The 15,179-nt window shown below is 37.7% G+C and overlaps 2 protein-coding genes across 5 annotated transcripts in view; one reads left to right on the top strand and one right to left on the bottom strand.

Moving 5' to 3' along the window:
* Window positions 1-3,961, bottom strand: part of hdac5 (histone deacetylase 5) — a 63,405-nt gene extending 59,444 nt beyond the window's left edge. For both annotated transcript variants that reach the window (XM_057345564.1, XM_057345565.1), the window contains exon 1: window positions 3,566-3,961. The gene's annotated coding sequence lies outside the window, so the exon portion shown is untranslated. The remainder of the gene's footprint in view (window positions 1-3,565) is intronic.
* Window positions 3,962-9,195: 5,234 nt separating this feature from the next.
* Window positions 9,196-15,093, top strand: LOC130561024 (transmembrane ascorbate-dependent reductase CYB561). Of its 3 annotated transcripts, none has more exons than XM_057345092.1 (6): window positions 9,196-9,315; window positions 10,156-10,366; window positions 12,305-12,403; window positions 12,725-12,828; window positions 13,201-13,358; window positions 13,781-15,093. In XM_057345092.1, exons 2-6 carry the CDS (start codon window positions 10,159-10,161, stop codon window positions 13,971-13,973), a joined length of 762 nt encoding a protein of 253 aa, XP_057201075.1. In that variant the 5' UTR covers window positions 9,196-9,315; window positions 10,156-10,158; the 3' UTR covers window positions 13,974-15,093. The 3 variants fall into 3 exon arrangements, with proteins under 3 accessions (XP_057201075.1, XP_057201076.1, XP_057201074.1); XM_057345093.1 differs by having other exon boundaries at window positions 9,199-9,353; XM_057345091.1 differs by having other exon boundaries at window positions 9,200-9,443.
* The last annotated feature ends 86 nt before the right edge of the window (window positions 15,094-15,179 follow it).

The raw sequence follows: 15,179 nt of genomic DNA on the forward strand, positions 1-15,179 counted from the left end.
TAGAATAGGACAATATCTAGCTGAGATACAACCGTTTAAAACTCTGGAATCTGAGAGCACAAAAAAATCAAAATATTGAGAAAATTGCCTTTGAAGTTGTTAATCAGGGGCACTGTGGCAGACCATCCACTCACAAAAATAAAGTTTTTATATATTTAAGGTAGGAAATTTACAAAATATCTTCATGGAACATGATCTTTGCTTAATATCCTAATGATTTTTGGCATAAAAGAAAAATCGATCATTTTGACCCACACAATGTATTTTTGTCTTTTACTAAAAATGTTCCCGTGCTACTTAAGACTGGTTTTGTGATCCAGGGTCACATATAAGCAAAATGCAAATGAATAATGGCAGAACTGAACAACCATTTATAAGTATTCATTCATTTAATGCTAGGAATGTTGTCAAAAAAAAAAACAGGAGAGGGTGATGTTGATGTATGTCATTTGTATACTGCTCAATAAAAATATTTAAGAGAAAATAAGGAAATAATTTTCTTCAACAGGCACTCGGATCCTCCTCTGCTAAAAGACCACAACTGTGAGTAACACCTGGTTTCCAGAAATTAGCTTCCACAACCTTTCAGTGCAAAATAGAAGAACTGGAATTATAGCAGATTATAACATTTGGATGACAAATCAATACTGAGAGAATATAACCAATTTATAACTTTCAAAATCTATACAAACAGACACTCAAGTGTCTCAATCCCTAAACTGATTCCGGTTAAAACCTGTTTTTTAAAGAAACACACTTTTTCAGATTGTGAATCTACAGACAATTAATTCTACAGTGGGTACTATTAACATACAAACTCATGAAGCTTCAGTTTCATCAATGTACACTGTGTTGAGAAAACTGCAGCCATGTATTCTGTCTTTATTTTTTATAACTACATCTCTTTAATACTGTAAATACTGCCTTAATGTACTGTATATTGGCTGCTCTGCAAACAACACAAAATTGTGAAAAGCACTATAAGAATAATCTGAATCGAATATTTAGCCGCTGTCATCATCGGCACATTTAAAGGGATAGTTCACCCAAAAATGAAAATTCTGTCATGAATTACTCACTCTCTAGTTGTTCCATATCTGTATAAATGTCTTTGTTCTGATGAACACAGAGAAATATATTTGGACAAATTCTTGTAGTCAAACAGTTCTTGAACCCCATTGACTACCATAGCAGGAAAAATTACAATGGTAGTCAAATGTGTCTCAGAACGGTTTGCTTTCCTACATTCTTCAAAATATCTTCTTTTGTGTTCAGAACAAAAAATTATAAAGTAATTTTCCTACTATGGTAGTCACTCTGTTTGGTTATAAGCATTCTTCCAAATATCTTTCCCTGTTTTCATCAGAACAAAGAAATGTATACAGATTTGGAACAACTGGAAGGTGAGTAAAAGATGACAAAATGTTTATTTTTGGGTAAACTATCCCTTTATTCAGCTGACCCGTCTCACTTCTCAGCTTTTTTAAAAGCTTCTTTAGCCACGTAATATCTTGAGGTTTTCGGTATTTAAGGATCAGGTTTCTTTGAAACTTAGTTTCTGCCAATCTCATATTAATCTTGAGTACCTATACAGTAGTATTGCATACGTCGTATCTTCCAAGAGTGTTAGTTTGATCAAATTTATAAAAGAGAGATACAGCTGTACGATTGTTTCCGGAAAAACACGAGCTGCTGGAGGCTGGCAGTGAGACGTAACTACATCATGAGCACACCACACATCATCACATTAATTCCTTCGTGTTTTTTTACATTATGCACATACACGCCGATTGCCAACAAAGAACAAACACATGACCACATATGCAGTTCATGTCCGGCATCTTTTAGCGCTGGGACCGCACCATCTATCATTTTTAAACGATCTCCAAATCCAGCGTTATATCCACCGTTTATATAACATCCATCACTGAAATGCCGTGAACAAACAGACACCTAAGCTTCACTATCGCAATAGTAACAAGCTGCAGCTGCAGGCCCACAGCGCAGCCAATCTTGACGCGGCGCAGCCAATCCTGATGGTAAGCAGGTCTCGCTCATTGGTCGGCGTGCGGGCGGGCTCTTTCTTTCACCTTGCCGTGCTTTTCCAGGAGAATTGCCCAATAAAAGGAATAGACTTTTAAAAAACTTTCTGAAACAAGTTGGAGTGCTGGGGGAGTGTATCAAGCACAGACATACTACGCCATACGTCCAACTCGTTTTTTAACAAGTTGACCATGTTAAGTATGAGAAGCCAGCACGTTCAACAGTGTAAAGAAGTCAGAATGCATGACATAGCATGTTATCCCGCCTTTAAAAGTGACGTCACAATAAATGTTACCTGCTGTTGCATCAAGTGTTTCTTGTTGGCATAACTACAACGATATTGTTACATAAATAAACCTAACCTACCAAAGGCACTACAGTTACTACAATGGTAGACCCATTTGAACACGTAACGCAACAATGACAACATAACGGCTTCATCGTTCATTCACACAACTGAAAACAACAAGTGAGACACATCTTCAGTTTTTAGTTTTAGAAGGAAAACATCAATTTTGGTATTCCAGCCTATTCTTGGGTGAACTAATGACAAGTCAGGACTTCGTTCGATGAGATAATCAGGAGGAAAAAAGAAAACAGGAATGATTTAGAAATTATTTGATTACTTGTCCTCAGACAACCCAATTTACAGGAGAGGTGGAAACACTGATCTCCTCAGATAATAATCCATTACATCTTAACTATATGTTATTGTGGCGAAATATAAAATATATCACATAATAAATACGGTATGTACTATGTTAGGCAGACTCATACAAGCATACATACATACATGAGATAAATGGATAGACGTACATACATACTAACATACATATACACATACTAGTGTAAACAGACACTGAAGACAGTAGGTAGGTAGGTAGATAGATAGATAGATAGATAGATAGATAGATAGATAGATAGATAGATAGATAGATAGATAGATAGATAGATAGATAGATAGATAGATAGATAGATTACTGAAGGCTGTGAAATGTCATCTTAACCTTGCGGTACTTGTGCAGTGTCAATGTAACAAAACGGCAATCGCGAGACACTCGTTTTTTGATACGAATAAAAGACGATCGTGTGTGCATGATTGAACAGCCTGTCCTCCAGTTTAGGTGAACATCTTCAGTACTGTACTACAGTTCTAGGAGATCTTACTGTACAAACTGCTCAGACATGACACGGGAGAGTGTAAGGATCGTGAAAACATTAAAACCCATCCCGTCCGGGCTACGATCACCTCCCTGCCCCAAGAAATGGCGATGTTAGCAGCAGTAACGCCAGAAACTCGCACTAAATGGCACAAACTCTTGGTGTTTGTTTAAGCCAAAGCGGCTGTCTATGGTGCGAAACAACGTGTAAAACTGTCGAAATGCGGACAAAATCCATCAGCTGTCATAATGTGCTATGCTGCGGCTAAGCTCGCTGTCTGTCGGTGGGTGTCAAGATCAAGAGGAATAAGTCAGAAAATAAAACCATCACTCTCGGACGATTTAAATGTCTTTTACTTCACCTGGTACTTGTTGTCCTTTCGCAACACCGCGCGCCGTCCCCCTGCGTCTTATCTCGGCGCCTGTCGCGCACTTTATCACTTTTGCAAGGCCGTTTCCCTCCTTTTCATGAAAAGTGCCAATTCTCCTGTCTCAACTCTCTTTCCTCCATATTTGCAGCTTCTCCACCAACAACAACATTAATGACGCGCTCGCGATGTCACGTGATCGCGGCTGTTGGTTCTAAAAATAGCACGAGACCAGTGGGTAACTCGGCGCGCGGCACGACGGATCACAACCCGCAGAATGCAGCTCCTGGGTGTCATAGATGGCGATATGAATAAAGCTGTAACTTGTGATGAAGTGTTCCGGGTGTTCAGGTTTTGATGTTAGCTTGACCTCAGCTTGCCATCTTTTTTTTAAAGAAACGAACTAATCGGGTTTGTGGAAAATTGTGCCTCCTTTCTGTTGGTTGCGGAATAGCGTGATGCGTGGGGAGAATGTAGTGGGCGAGGGAGGATGTGTGTGCGTGCTTCTCTCACTGCATTTTCTCTATTAAATATGTTGTAAGATATAAAATGATATTAAAATGTCAACAATTTAAGATATTTAGGTTCCGATTATGATTCGAGACAAACGTGTGTCTTTAAAAGGTAAAATTGCATCAAAATACAGTTTGATTAAGTTTTAAAAACAATAAGTATTTTAGACTATTGGGACTATGATAAGACTAATTTTGTTATTTATTTTTCAATAAGACTATTAATAGTTACAGTATATAGATTATTAAGTGTTCCTGTAGCTCAGCCGGTAATGTTTGCAATGCGAAGATTGTTGGTTCGATTCTGAAGAAATGCATCCTGATCAAATGTATATCTCGAATGCAATTCTGTCATCATTTATTCCCTCACATCATTAAATCTGTGTATTTGTGTTTTGTAGAACACCAAAGAAGATATTTTGAGAAATGTTGTAGTTGTTTTGTGCACAATTAATTCCAGTGTTATTTGCTTACAAGCTTTCTTCGAAATATCATCTTTTGTGTATGACATGAGTGTGAGTGATGTTTCTTTATTTTTGGGTGAACTATCTATTTAGTATTTGCATTCAACTGCTTATTTTTTCTATGATGCAATCACCTACCAATTTAGAGTCCATGCGCTTCATCTATATTCAGTCAAAGAGTTGTGGATGGGGATGAGGAAATCTTTGCATGGGTGTTGCATCCTACTCAAGGTTCGAAATATTGAGCCTACCCCAACCTGCATTGTGTTAATATTCTATTCATTCAGGTGGCATCTCACTCAAATTACTTTTTTTAATGCCTTTGACATTTTGAGAGACTGTTCCGGGTAGTGGAAAGATGGCTTTAGCTTTATGTTTGTGGTGGGAGCATCTGAACAATTATTTTTAAGTGGTTCAGTATTTTGTTCTCCGGCGCATAATTATCACTTATATCAATGACGCATTTCCTTGGTGGTCTCGTAACTGTAGTCTCTCTCTCATATACACACACACACACAATCCATAGTGGTTGTTTACTCTTCTCTGCACACTCACCAGGTTGCCATGGATACATCTGGCTGCTGCCTGCATGCCTCATTCTAGTCCACAGGTCATTGCATGCCTAGCCTTAAACATAAAACACACGTTCATGCACGTCTGCATACATACATATCTATATAGATATTCACTATATCTTATACACATAAACAGCTTTGACCCCAGTCGTGTCTGTCCATTGAGTATGGAGCAGAGCATGTGAGTCTATTGAAATTTCAGGCAAAGGGGGAAACGGATCTGTTTCTCTTCCCAGCATACAGCAGATAGTTTGCTCTTTTACGTCAAAGGCTCATTCATGTGAAGGTGGTGTGGAGCGATCGATGTGCACATGTTGACAGATAAGAAACGCAGCTAAAAATAAACCATCCAAACCAAAACTCTCCACCACCGGAGGGACAAACGCATGAATTTTTGTTCTCTTCCTGGTACAACAGTCAGAAAAACAGAATAACAAGAGAATGAACAAAGAAGAGAAAGACTAAGTATATGTCACAGAAACCAGTCCGCTCTGCAAGCGGCAACAGGTTTGATAATGCAAAAGGTTTTAGGTGTGAAATTATTAGATAAATATAGAAAGCAAGACCTTTGCAATGACCTGACATGTTTTACAGTCTTTAAATCCTTGTAATTTCCCATTGAATTCCTTGAGTCAGAATCTGATAACACAGTCCATTGCGTAACATTAATGGTACTTTGAGTATTAAAACATGCTTTTACCATGAAGGCAAAACTTTACAACGATCTAAAGGCATATCTAAACTGGTACTATAAAACTCAACTAATCAATTTAAAATGCAATCCATTTTCCTGGATATATCCATCAGTTAAACTTAACCGAGTGGCACAGTGACGGAGAGCATTTCTGATTTCTAAAATGTACCATGTATGACTGAATTGATAGAGATATGACTCTACAATTTAGTTATCATCAACACTACTATAAAATATGACCTGGAGGATGTCAAATGTGGCTGTAAATTGTTTAAAATATGCCAACCTAATCTGCAGGACGGTGCTGACATCAACCTTATGTCTCCATGGAGAGCTACGTATCTCCAGTCTTATCAGTTATGACTCATCATTAGCGCATGAAATAAAAGTCCTGCAGGTCAGTCCTGCCACAAGCATCTATGACGTCCTCAAAACGCTTATGATCCAAGCATTGTTTAACAGCCTCTCTCACTATAATAAAACACATTGACACCCCATTTCACAACCTGTTCCCATGATTTTATGCTTTACGTGCATACCCACATAACGCAATACAATTTTTTATAAAAACGTATGAATAGGCACACATATAAACTATATAGGTTATAGTTTCTGACCGATTGTTGTTTTGGACCCATAAATGTCAAAAAAAAATTAAATAGACAAGAATCAAAATAATAAAAGTCCGCATCGACAGCTGAGGTGGACATTGACTTATTTATTTTGGCCTGATATGGGATAAATGTTATATATCGTACACTAAACTAAAGCAACATGAATTTAAGCAATACACCATAATATCCCTACGCACCACGTACTGTAGGTCCATTAGTAGTATGTTGTACTACTAATGGAATTAAAACAAGGAAGTAATTCTTTCAGCTCCAGTTGAGTCTGTTTTACATGTGCTAGTTTGCATTTTATTTTTAGAAGTTTCCTGTTTGCAGTCGTCTCACTATCCTTTTCCCTCTCTGTGTTGTGCTCTTGGCTGGTGTTGGAGACTGACAGCCAAGCCACCAGCAGTGCGGAGAGCCGGCTGTTGTCATGGCGACATGACACGTCGCCATACAGCGGGCTAGCAGTTAGCATTAACAGCGTGCTTTGGAAGCAAATCAAGACATTGCATTGGCCTCTACCAGTTTCTTGGAATCTTTCTCTCTCTATCTCCCACTCTCTCTCTCTCTCTCTTTCACACACACCCCAGTTGCTCAGTGTGAACGGTCCTGTGAGGTCATGACAGGAAAGGTAACGTTGCCTATAGATAGACAATCTGCTAAAACCTCTGTAAACATATAATTTAAATATAATTGATGACTTTTCCTAATGTCGCAGTATGATCCACAAACTCGAAACCCGCTGTTACTGCATCTCTCCACCTGACAGGAAACACACGGAGGAGGAAGTCGATCTGTGGCCCAAGAGAACGAGAAAAGGGGAAAGAGAGAGGGAGATAGAGTGGTTCTATATTTGTAAGCGCAAAACAATGAATCAATTGTGAGTCATTGCTTTGTGAAGTCATACTCAAAATGTCATCTCCCATCACTCATTCCCTTCCACCCCCAGCAGAAATGCAGGAAATGAAAGGACAGTGAGGGTGGAATAGTGTTGAACATCGGGATTAGAGCGCTAAAGATAAAGACAGAGTGACACGTGCATATTGTGTCAACATCCGCATTAATATAGATGACGGCAGGCATTGCTTGACCAGCACAAATCTGGAAAATTGGAGGAAATATTGCTGATATTTTATATTCTACTATGTACTACCCTGTACAATGTCTCTTATATGTTATTATCCCCCATTTTCTGTAAAATAGTCTTTATTTTATATATGCACAATTTATAACAATCGTATTATATTGTATTGTCATTGTGTTGAATGCCTGTACTAGAAGCTTCCAACACTTGGCAATAAAGCTCTTCTGATTCTGATTCTGATAAATTGCGGCTGTTATATCCACAGCTCATTGTGTCCCTCTTGCGGTTAACATTTGACAGAACCTGGTTCAGTTGATTCCCCCAATAACGTGCACGCAGTTTGTTGTAATGCTCGCATCTTTGCGTTAAAGACCCAGGATATCAGGATTAAAAAATATTTAAAAAACATTTCAAATGAAAATGGGAGCTAAAAATCACATGTTTTTTTCATTAAAAGACATTTAGCATGCTACAAAATTCGTTGATTTAACACGTAGGAATATTATGTTATAGGCCATGTTGGGCAAGTTACTCTGAAAAAGTCATTAATTACTAGTTACTAATTACATATTCAATAGTGTAATTAGATTACTTTACAAGTTACTCTCTCCAAGTCTAATTACTTTCTATATCCTATATCAACCTTGATTTGTTAAGTGGTTCAAAGAAAGACATGAAACGGCGCTTTTCATTCATTCAAATAAATAATATTAAACTACATAAAGTAGCACTATTAACTGACCGAAGTATTACAAATGTGAGAATTATACATTAAAGCACAGATTTTAAAGTTAGACTTTGAATTTTGATGTCCATTCCTTGCACACACACATATATTACACTAAGTATTTAGTTTAATTACATCAGAAGTAACTGTAATTAAATTACAGAAAAAAATTGAGTAATCCCTTACTTTACTTTTTCAAGGGAAAAGTAATTAAATTACAGTAACTAATTACTTAGTAACTAGCTACACCCAACACTGGTTATAGGAATATGATAATCATTAAGTAGGCCCTATGGTATATTTCAAATGACAATGGTATCAAATGACATCACTCTACCATGGCACAACCACAGATTCTGAATGCACAAATGAATGCTTCTAAATGAGATACACAACTTGCTGACACAATCTAGCAAATATTTGACTAATATTTGAAGTAAATCTGAGAATTTTCACACGAAAGTAGTACTTTTCATTTTTAAGGCATACTATAACAGGTTGTCTAAATTATTCAATAATGATATTTTGAACCGAATGAATGAATAAATAAAATACATACACAGACAAACATACAAATCAAAACACAAACACAAACAAATCAACAGAAAAAAAATAATAATTTAACTAACATGTATTTATAATATATGTTAATATAGCCTACTTAAAGCACAGAAGTATATGTTTTCTCTCTCATTACAAATCACAAAATTTGAGAAAAACTAGAAAAGTATAAATAGGTCACCTTTTTATTACTGTGCGATTTTTGTTTGGTGTTATAATCCGATGATTAAACCAACCTAAATCGCTCATGCGTCGCCAAGGCAACAGATGTTAGTTGCAGCAGTGGTTGCAGCCCACATTCTCTGCGTCATAACGATGACTCCGCCCTCCTTCCAATAAACAGCCAATAGGGAGGGTATTGGGGCGTGCCCACACGCTGCCCGTCAACTTCCAAGTGCGTCAAAGCATAAGCTTCGTGCATAATATAAGAAGTTGGTTTGTAAGACGTCAGACGGCGCGTGGATCGTGAGTTCACGTCATCATCGCTCGAGAACGGTATAGCGATTCTATCAGGTGCGCCCAGATGATTTGAAAAGGATGCGTTTGTAAAAGTAGGTAAAATAACGTCCTATAGTCTTAAATACAAAAATAATAAGCCCTTTTCTCTGATGCCCTGCTCTACTCTGGAATAAACTGCACAGGTGAGTTTATTCATTCTGACTGTTTACGCACGGCACCTGTAATTTAGTGTCATGACGTCTGTAAGAGTCTTTAGCATCTATTTTTCTCAAAGTTGATAGCTTGTAATTATCACGAGGTTAGCGGTTCTATTCATTAGACTGCAAAACATGTCCATATTGGTGTTTATGCGTTATAAGTTTGTTTTTATTCTCATGCACTCAGTTAACAGATTGTTTTTTACACCAGTAAAAATATGCTGTCATGAGGCTGGCAAAGAGCACATGACGTTTAAACACACCGACTGAATAATATCTGCATGTGTTTAATAAAACAACACGTGATTATCAAGCACTGGTACTTTTTAAGGCAAAAAATGGAGACTTGTAATTGTGATTCACAATATATATTTATATTAATCTATTTTTTATTAATTTCATAATTTATGATATTATAATCTTTTCATTATTAATGTAAATACATAAAAAGTCATATTCATTTCATTTTTAGATTTGGAGTAAACTATTCACATATTTTGCACTGATTTTGGCTTGAGCAAAAATGACTAAAATCAAATCCACAGCCACAGGAACAAAGTAAGAACCTGCCATAAAAATGCCACCCGCTCCGTCTTAGTGTTTGCCTATCAAATATTTAACTTTCCTAAGAGGTGGAGTCATTTATATACTCGTCCTCTAAAGGTTATTTTGTCTTGTCTTTCTGCATTTTTCTCAGGTCATGGAGAGGATCCCGTTGAGTATGGGCAGCCTGCGGACGCTGCCGTGGTACGTAGGGGCTTCACAGGTGCTCGGGGTGGCATGTGTGGTGATCACAGGTGTGTGGATGGGACATTATCATGGAGGTTACGCTTGGGATGGCTCAGCACAAGAGTTTAATGTCCATCCTCTCTGCATGGTCCTCGGCTTGGTCTTCCTCTATGGAGATGGTAAGCATGTTAATGTATTTTTAGGTTTTATGACTTTCATAAATGGCTTTTCATGTATAGATGGTTTCAAAGCAACAACATAAACAAATGTTACTGCGCATGCATGCTTTTATGGTCCAAATTTAACTTCTGGTACACAGATTATTTCTGAAAACAAGCAGAAGAAATAACAAGTAAGTTACACAAACCATTCAACAAATTGTTTATGAAATAAAATTGACATACAATAAAATTCAACACATTGTTTATTTTAAGGTCCCGTTGAACGAGCAGTTTCTCATATTAATCTTCAGCCATAGAGTAGTATTGCATACTTCGTATCTTTGAAGAGTGATTAGTTTGATCACATTTATAAAAGATAGAGACAACTGTACGATTATTTCTGGAAAAATACGACCTCCTGGTGGTGTGCGGGGGGTGGGGGTTTTGCGGGGGAGGGGATAGGAACTAAATCATGAGCACACAATACATCATCGCATTGATTCACTATAAGTTCCTGTTGTTTACATTATGCACGATTGCCAACAAAACACAGACTTATGACTTGCGGTTTATGTCATTTAGGCATCTTTTAGTGCTGGGACCGCTCCATCTATTGGTTTCAAACGATCTCCAAATCCAGCGTTATATCCACCGTTTATATAACATCCATCATTGAAATGCCGTGAACAAACAAATACACCTCCACTTCTCTCACTATGGCAAGAGTAACGAGCTGCAGCTGCAGGCCCACAGCGCAGCCAATCTTGACACAGCGCAGTCAATCTTGATGGTAGGCGGGTCTCTATCGCTCGTCGAATTGCCCAATAAGGGGCTAAGAAAAGTTGTTACGAAACGGATTTTCATGTTCGAAAAAAACTTTCCGAAACCTTGAACGAGTATATCAAGCACAGAAATACTACGTCATGCGTCCAACTCGTTGTTTGACAAGTTGACCATGTCAAGCATGAGAAGACCGCACGTTTAACAGTGTAAAGAAGTCAGAATGCATGAAACACCGTTAAATCACCCCTTTAATTGGATTATTATACAATAAAATATGAATATGAACATAAATGTATATTACTGTAATATAAATTGATAAAAATATAAATAGTTATATTATTAGCCACTAGCCAGACCAATAAACAAACACAGACCGGAAGTTAACTTCGGGCCAAGTGTGTGTGCGTCCGATGAAACTGTCTATAGCGTAAAATAAAGAACTGCAGCTCTTAGAGACCAAGAGATTTGTCATCTAATAGGAGGTCTGTGTATCTTCTGCCCTAAGGGTGTGTGCGTGACCCATGTCACGTATCAAGCCCTCAAAACAGGCACACAACACTGAACAGGACAGATTTGAATGACATTAAAATCTATTTTGCTGTCTGTTTTTGTGTTTGCGAGTCTGTAGATATGGGTTTTTTAAACAGAAATCAGATCCAGAGCTGCTGTAGTAGTATTGTGTGTTTTGTCATATATCCGTAGGTTTGCAGTCCTAATCATCCATTTATTTGTTACATTTCCCAGATCGTCTGTCATTAATGGTTAAACGTGGTCAATACATGTTTTTCCATCTGGCTGTTAAATGAAACCTCAACAGAGACAGATACTGATTCAGTGGCTAATATATTTAACAGTGGTCCTCATTCAAAGCTATCGCCATGGCAATTCAATTAGGACCATATACCTGAAAGGTCATTGGCCTATTGGGTTTAACTGTCCAAACCAGCGCCGGGTAAAAACAGCCTCAAGGGATCTGTGTGCTTCTACAAAGGCCAGATGGACTGCCTAAGACACTTGCATCCCTGCGTTTCAAGTGTCCTGGGAGTAAATGTTAAGAGATAAAATAAAGATGCTTTCCCCCAGTGTTGGGACTAACATAAAGTGTGCAAGGAAAGGATGCATAAAGAACTTTCTTGAACATATTTTTCTCATTTGCTTCTTTCTCTGCTGCAGCTGTTCTGGTTTATCGTGTCTTTAGAAATGAGAGTAAACGCTCTGTGAAGATTCTTCACGCTCTACTGCACATGATGGCCCTCATCATCAGTATTGTGGGTAAGTCCGTGTGCATGTCAACTGGTGCATGTAAAGATTTCTGTGCAAATTTGTCGGTAGTTACTCCAGGTTGTTGTAGAAAGTTTAATGGTAAAGCTGAGCCGCAATCACTTCCCTTCTCTATATGAGCTATTTAAACCAGAATGTACGAAGATAAATAGATTATGTGCATTATAAAGTGCAGAAGTCTAGTTCCAGAAGTAAAAAAATCAATCGATTGAGATAATTATTATTCATTTTAACAATGATGTATTTGACAATGATAATGTTATCATAATGTATGTATCAAAGCTGTGAGATGCCATGTGTCTCCCTCTGCAGGTCTAGTGGCTGTATTTGACTTCCATGCGACGGCTAAGATTTCTAACATGTACTCGCTGCACAGCTGGTGTGGCATGCTGACCTTTGTTCTGTTTATACTACAGGTAAATATCTTCTTTACCTGTGCTCAGATGGCATTTAAACTTCCTTCTTCCTTGTTTAATTTACCGAGCTGTTGAACCGTTTGTTGGTTTGAAGGCACTTTAGTAAACCCCTTGTTGATGGTCACATTCATTACACTAGAACATTACCGAGAAATGTGTCTTTAGTGTTTGCAGTAGATTTTATAGACACAACAAAACCAGCTTTTGTTGACTTTACTTGGATTAAACATGATAAAAGAGGAAAGTTTTGTGGCAGTCTCTGTAACCATTTTTTTGTGTATAGAGTTAAAAACCTTTATGTTTCGACATGATCTTGATGCAGTTTTATTGGACTATGGAGCCGGTCAACTTATCTTCTGATTATCTTCTCAGTGGTTGCTGGGATTGGGCTTGTTCTTGTTCCCCTGGGCATCTGCTCAGTTGAGGGGCTGGTATCTCCCCCTGCACGTCTTTTTCGGTCTCTTGCTGCTGGCCATGTCTATAGGAACCTGTCTGTTGGGCATCACAGAGAAACTGCTCTTCAATATCATGTGAGTGTCATTCAACAAAGGAAAAGTTCGAGTCATGTCAAAAATACTTATATAGTTGGCCCTGAAGGGTGCTGTTTGGTAATATTCACATCACCATTTGAGCAGCATCATAGCAGTTATTATAGTCTGATGTTTTCATGCACAAGATTGACCAATCAGCATTCAGAACCAATTTCAGTAATCAGTGCCTGATATGCCTCTGATGTCACTTCAAGCTGTTGAAGAGAAGAAATGAAATGAGTGTGAATTAGTCACTGTGGAAAGACACTTTCCAATGAATATTAGGCTTCCGTTCTGTCGCTCGCAGTTGTATTATTCCTTCTGTGTATATACTACAGTATGTAAATTAGAATTCTTTGCAATTTCATTTGGTGGAATTACAAGCGTCATCTCTGTTTTTGATGATCATGTCATATTGGCAGGTCGACCTACTCCGAGTTTGCGGCAGAGGGGGTTTTAGCAAACACCTTAGGCTTGTTGCTGGTGTGCTTTGGGGTCGTGGTGGGTTACGTGGCAACGAGAGAAGATTTCAGACGACCACCAAATCCAGAGGAAGAAGCTCTGTCTGTGCACTTTAAGACGCTGTCAGAAGGAGAAATCCCCAGCTCGCCTTAATTTTATGACATAACCGCTGCCTTTGTGCTCTAAAATGGCCTTCCTACCGTTGTCCTTATAAACCAGCAAGCCAGTTTTTCCATTTAAATTCTACCTTCCCATTTGTATGAACTGTTGTATTTATCAGTTTTATGGAGCGAAGAAGGAAGAAAGTTGTAAAATTGCTGAATTGTTTGTATTGGACACCCTCTTGTGCTATGTGACGTTTATGGCAGGATTAAGCCACAACCTACAGTACTTGTAAAAAAATTCTGCCGTGACACCGTGTCTACACCGGATGCGGCGTGACAAAAGACAATAGAATGCATTAGAATCCATTATAATTTTACATTTTGTCCACACTTTATGCACCACGTCCGGTGTAGACACGGTGTAAATATATATTTAAAATTAGACTAATATAAATATATAGAACTCTTGCTGAACAAGTTCAAACCGTGCAAAGCCAGACCAAACTGACATTAAAGAAATGGTTGTGCTTTATATTTTGATACATTGTTTCTTTAAATGTATTAGATTATTTAGAATATCAGAATATGTTTTCTTGTGCCTTAGTTAGTTTTACTTACAAGCTTGTACTGAATAAATCCCCCCCAAAAATTGCAGCAGTTTCTGCTGCGAAGAAATAAAATATATAATGCTTACAGAATACTATAACAGACATAGTCAGATAGTTTAGAATGGAAGGAAATGCAATTATTTTTACTTCCCATTTTATAATTATATGCAGAGAATATCCACGATTCAAATATATTTTAGCTCTGCAAAGTTAACATACATTCCTAAAACTGCTTCTTAAAAGAAATATCAGATCTGAAATTGCAGCAATTTGCAGCAATATCATACAAGTCAAGGTCCTACATGTGATCACAAAATAAAGTATTGGCGGTCTTAACTTGAAAAGCAAGCAGTTCAGTACTAAAGATCTTAGGAGTAGCGATGTGCTTGTCAAATGATTTCCTGTGTGCTAGTTTTTTTCTTAAAGTGATATTGACTGTTATATGAGATTCTATGGAGACTGTCACAGTAATCTTGTCTTTGAATGAGTTTGCATTTGTTTTGCATGTTCGTTTGTATTGTATTTTTGTGTTTGTACTGTGTATTTGACTATTGCATGTATCATCATGGGCATGTGTGACTGAAATGTACTAAACACCAGTAAGTGTTTGTATGTATTTGTAATGCAGGCTCAATTAATACAGTTGC

The sequence above is a fragment of the Triplophysa rosa genome, linkage group LG11 (genome assembly GCF_024868665.1).
Source record: "Triplophysa rosa linkage group LG11, Trosa_1v2, whole genome shotgun sequence".
Lineage (NCBI taxonomy): Eukaryota > Metazoa > Chordata > Actinopteri > Cypriniformes > Nemacheilidae > Triplophysa > Triplophysa rosa.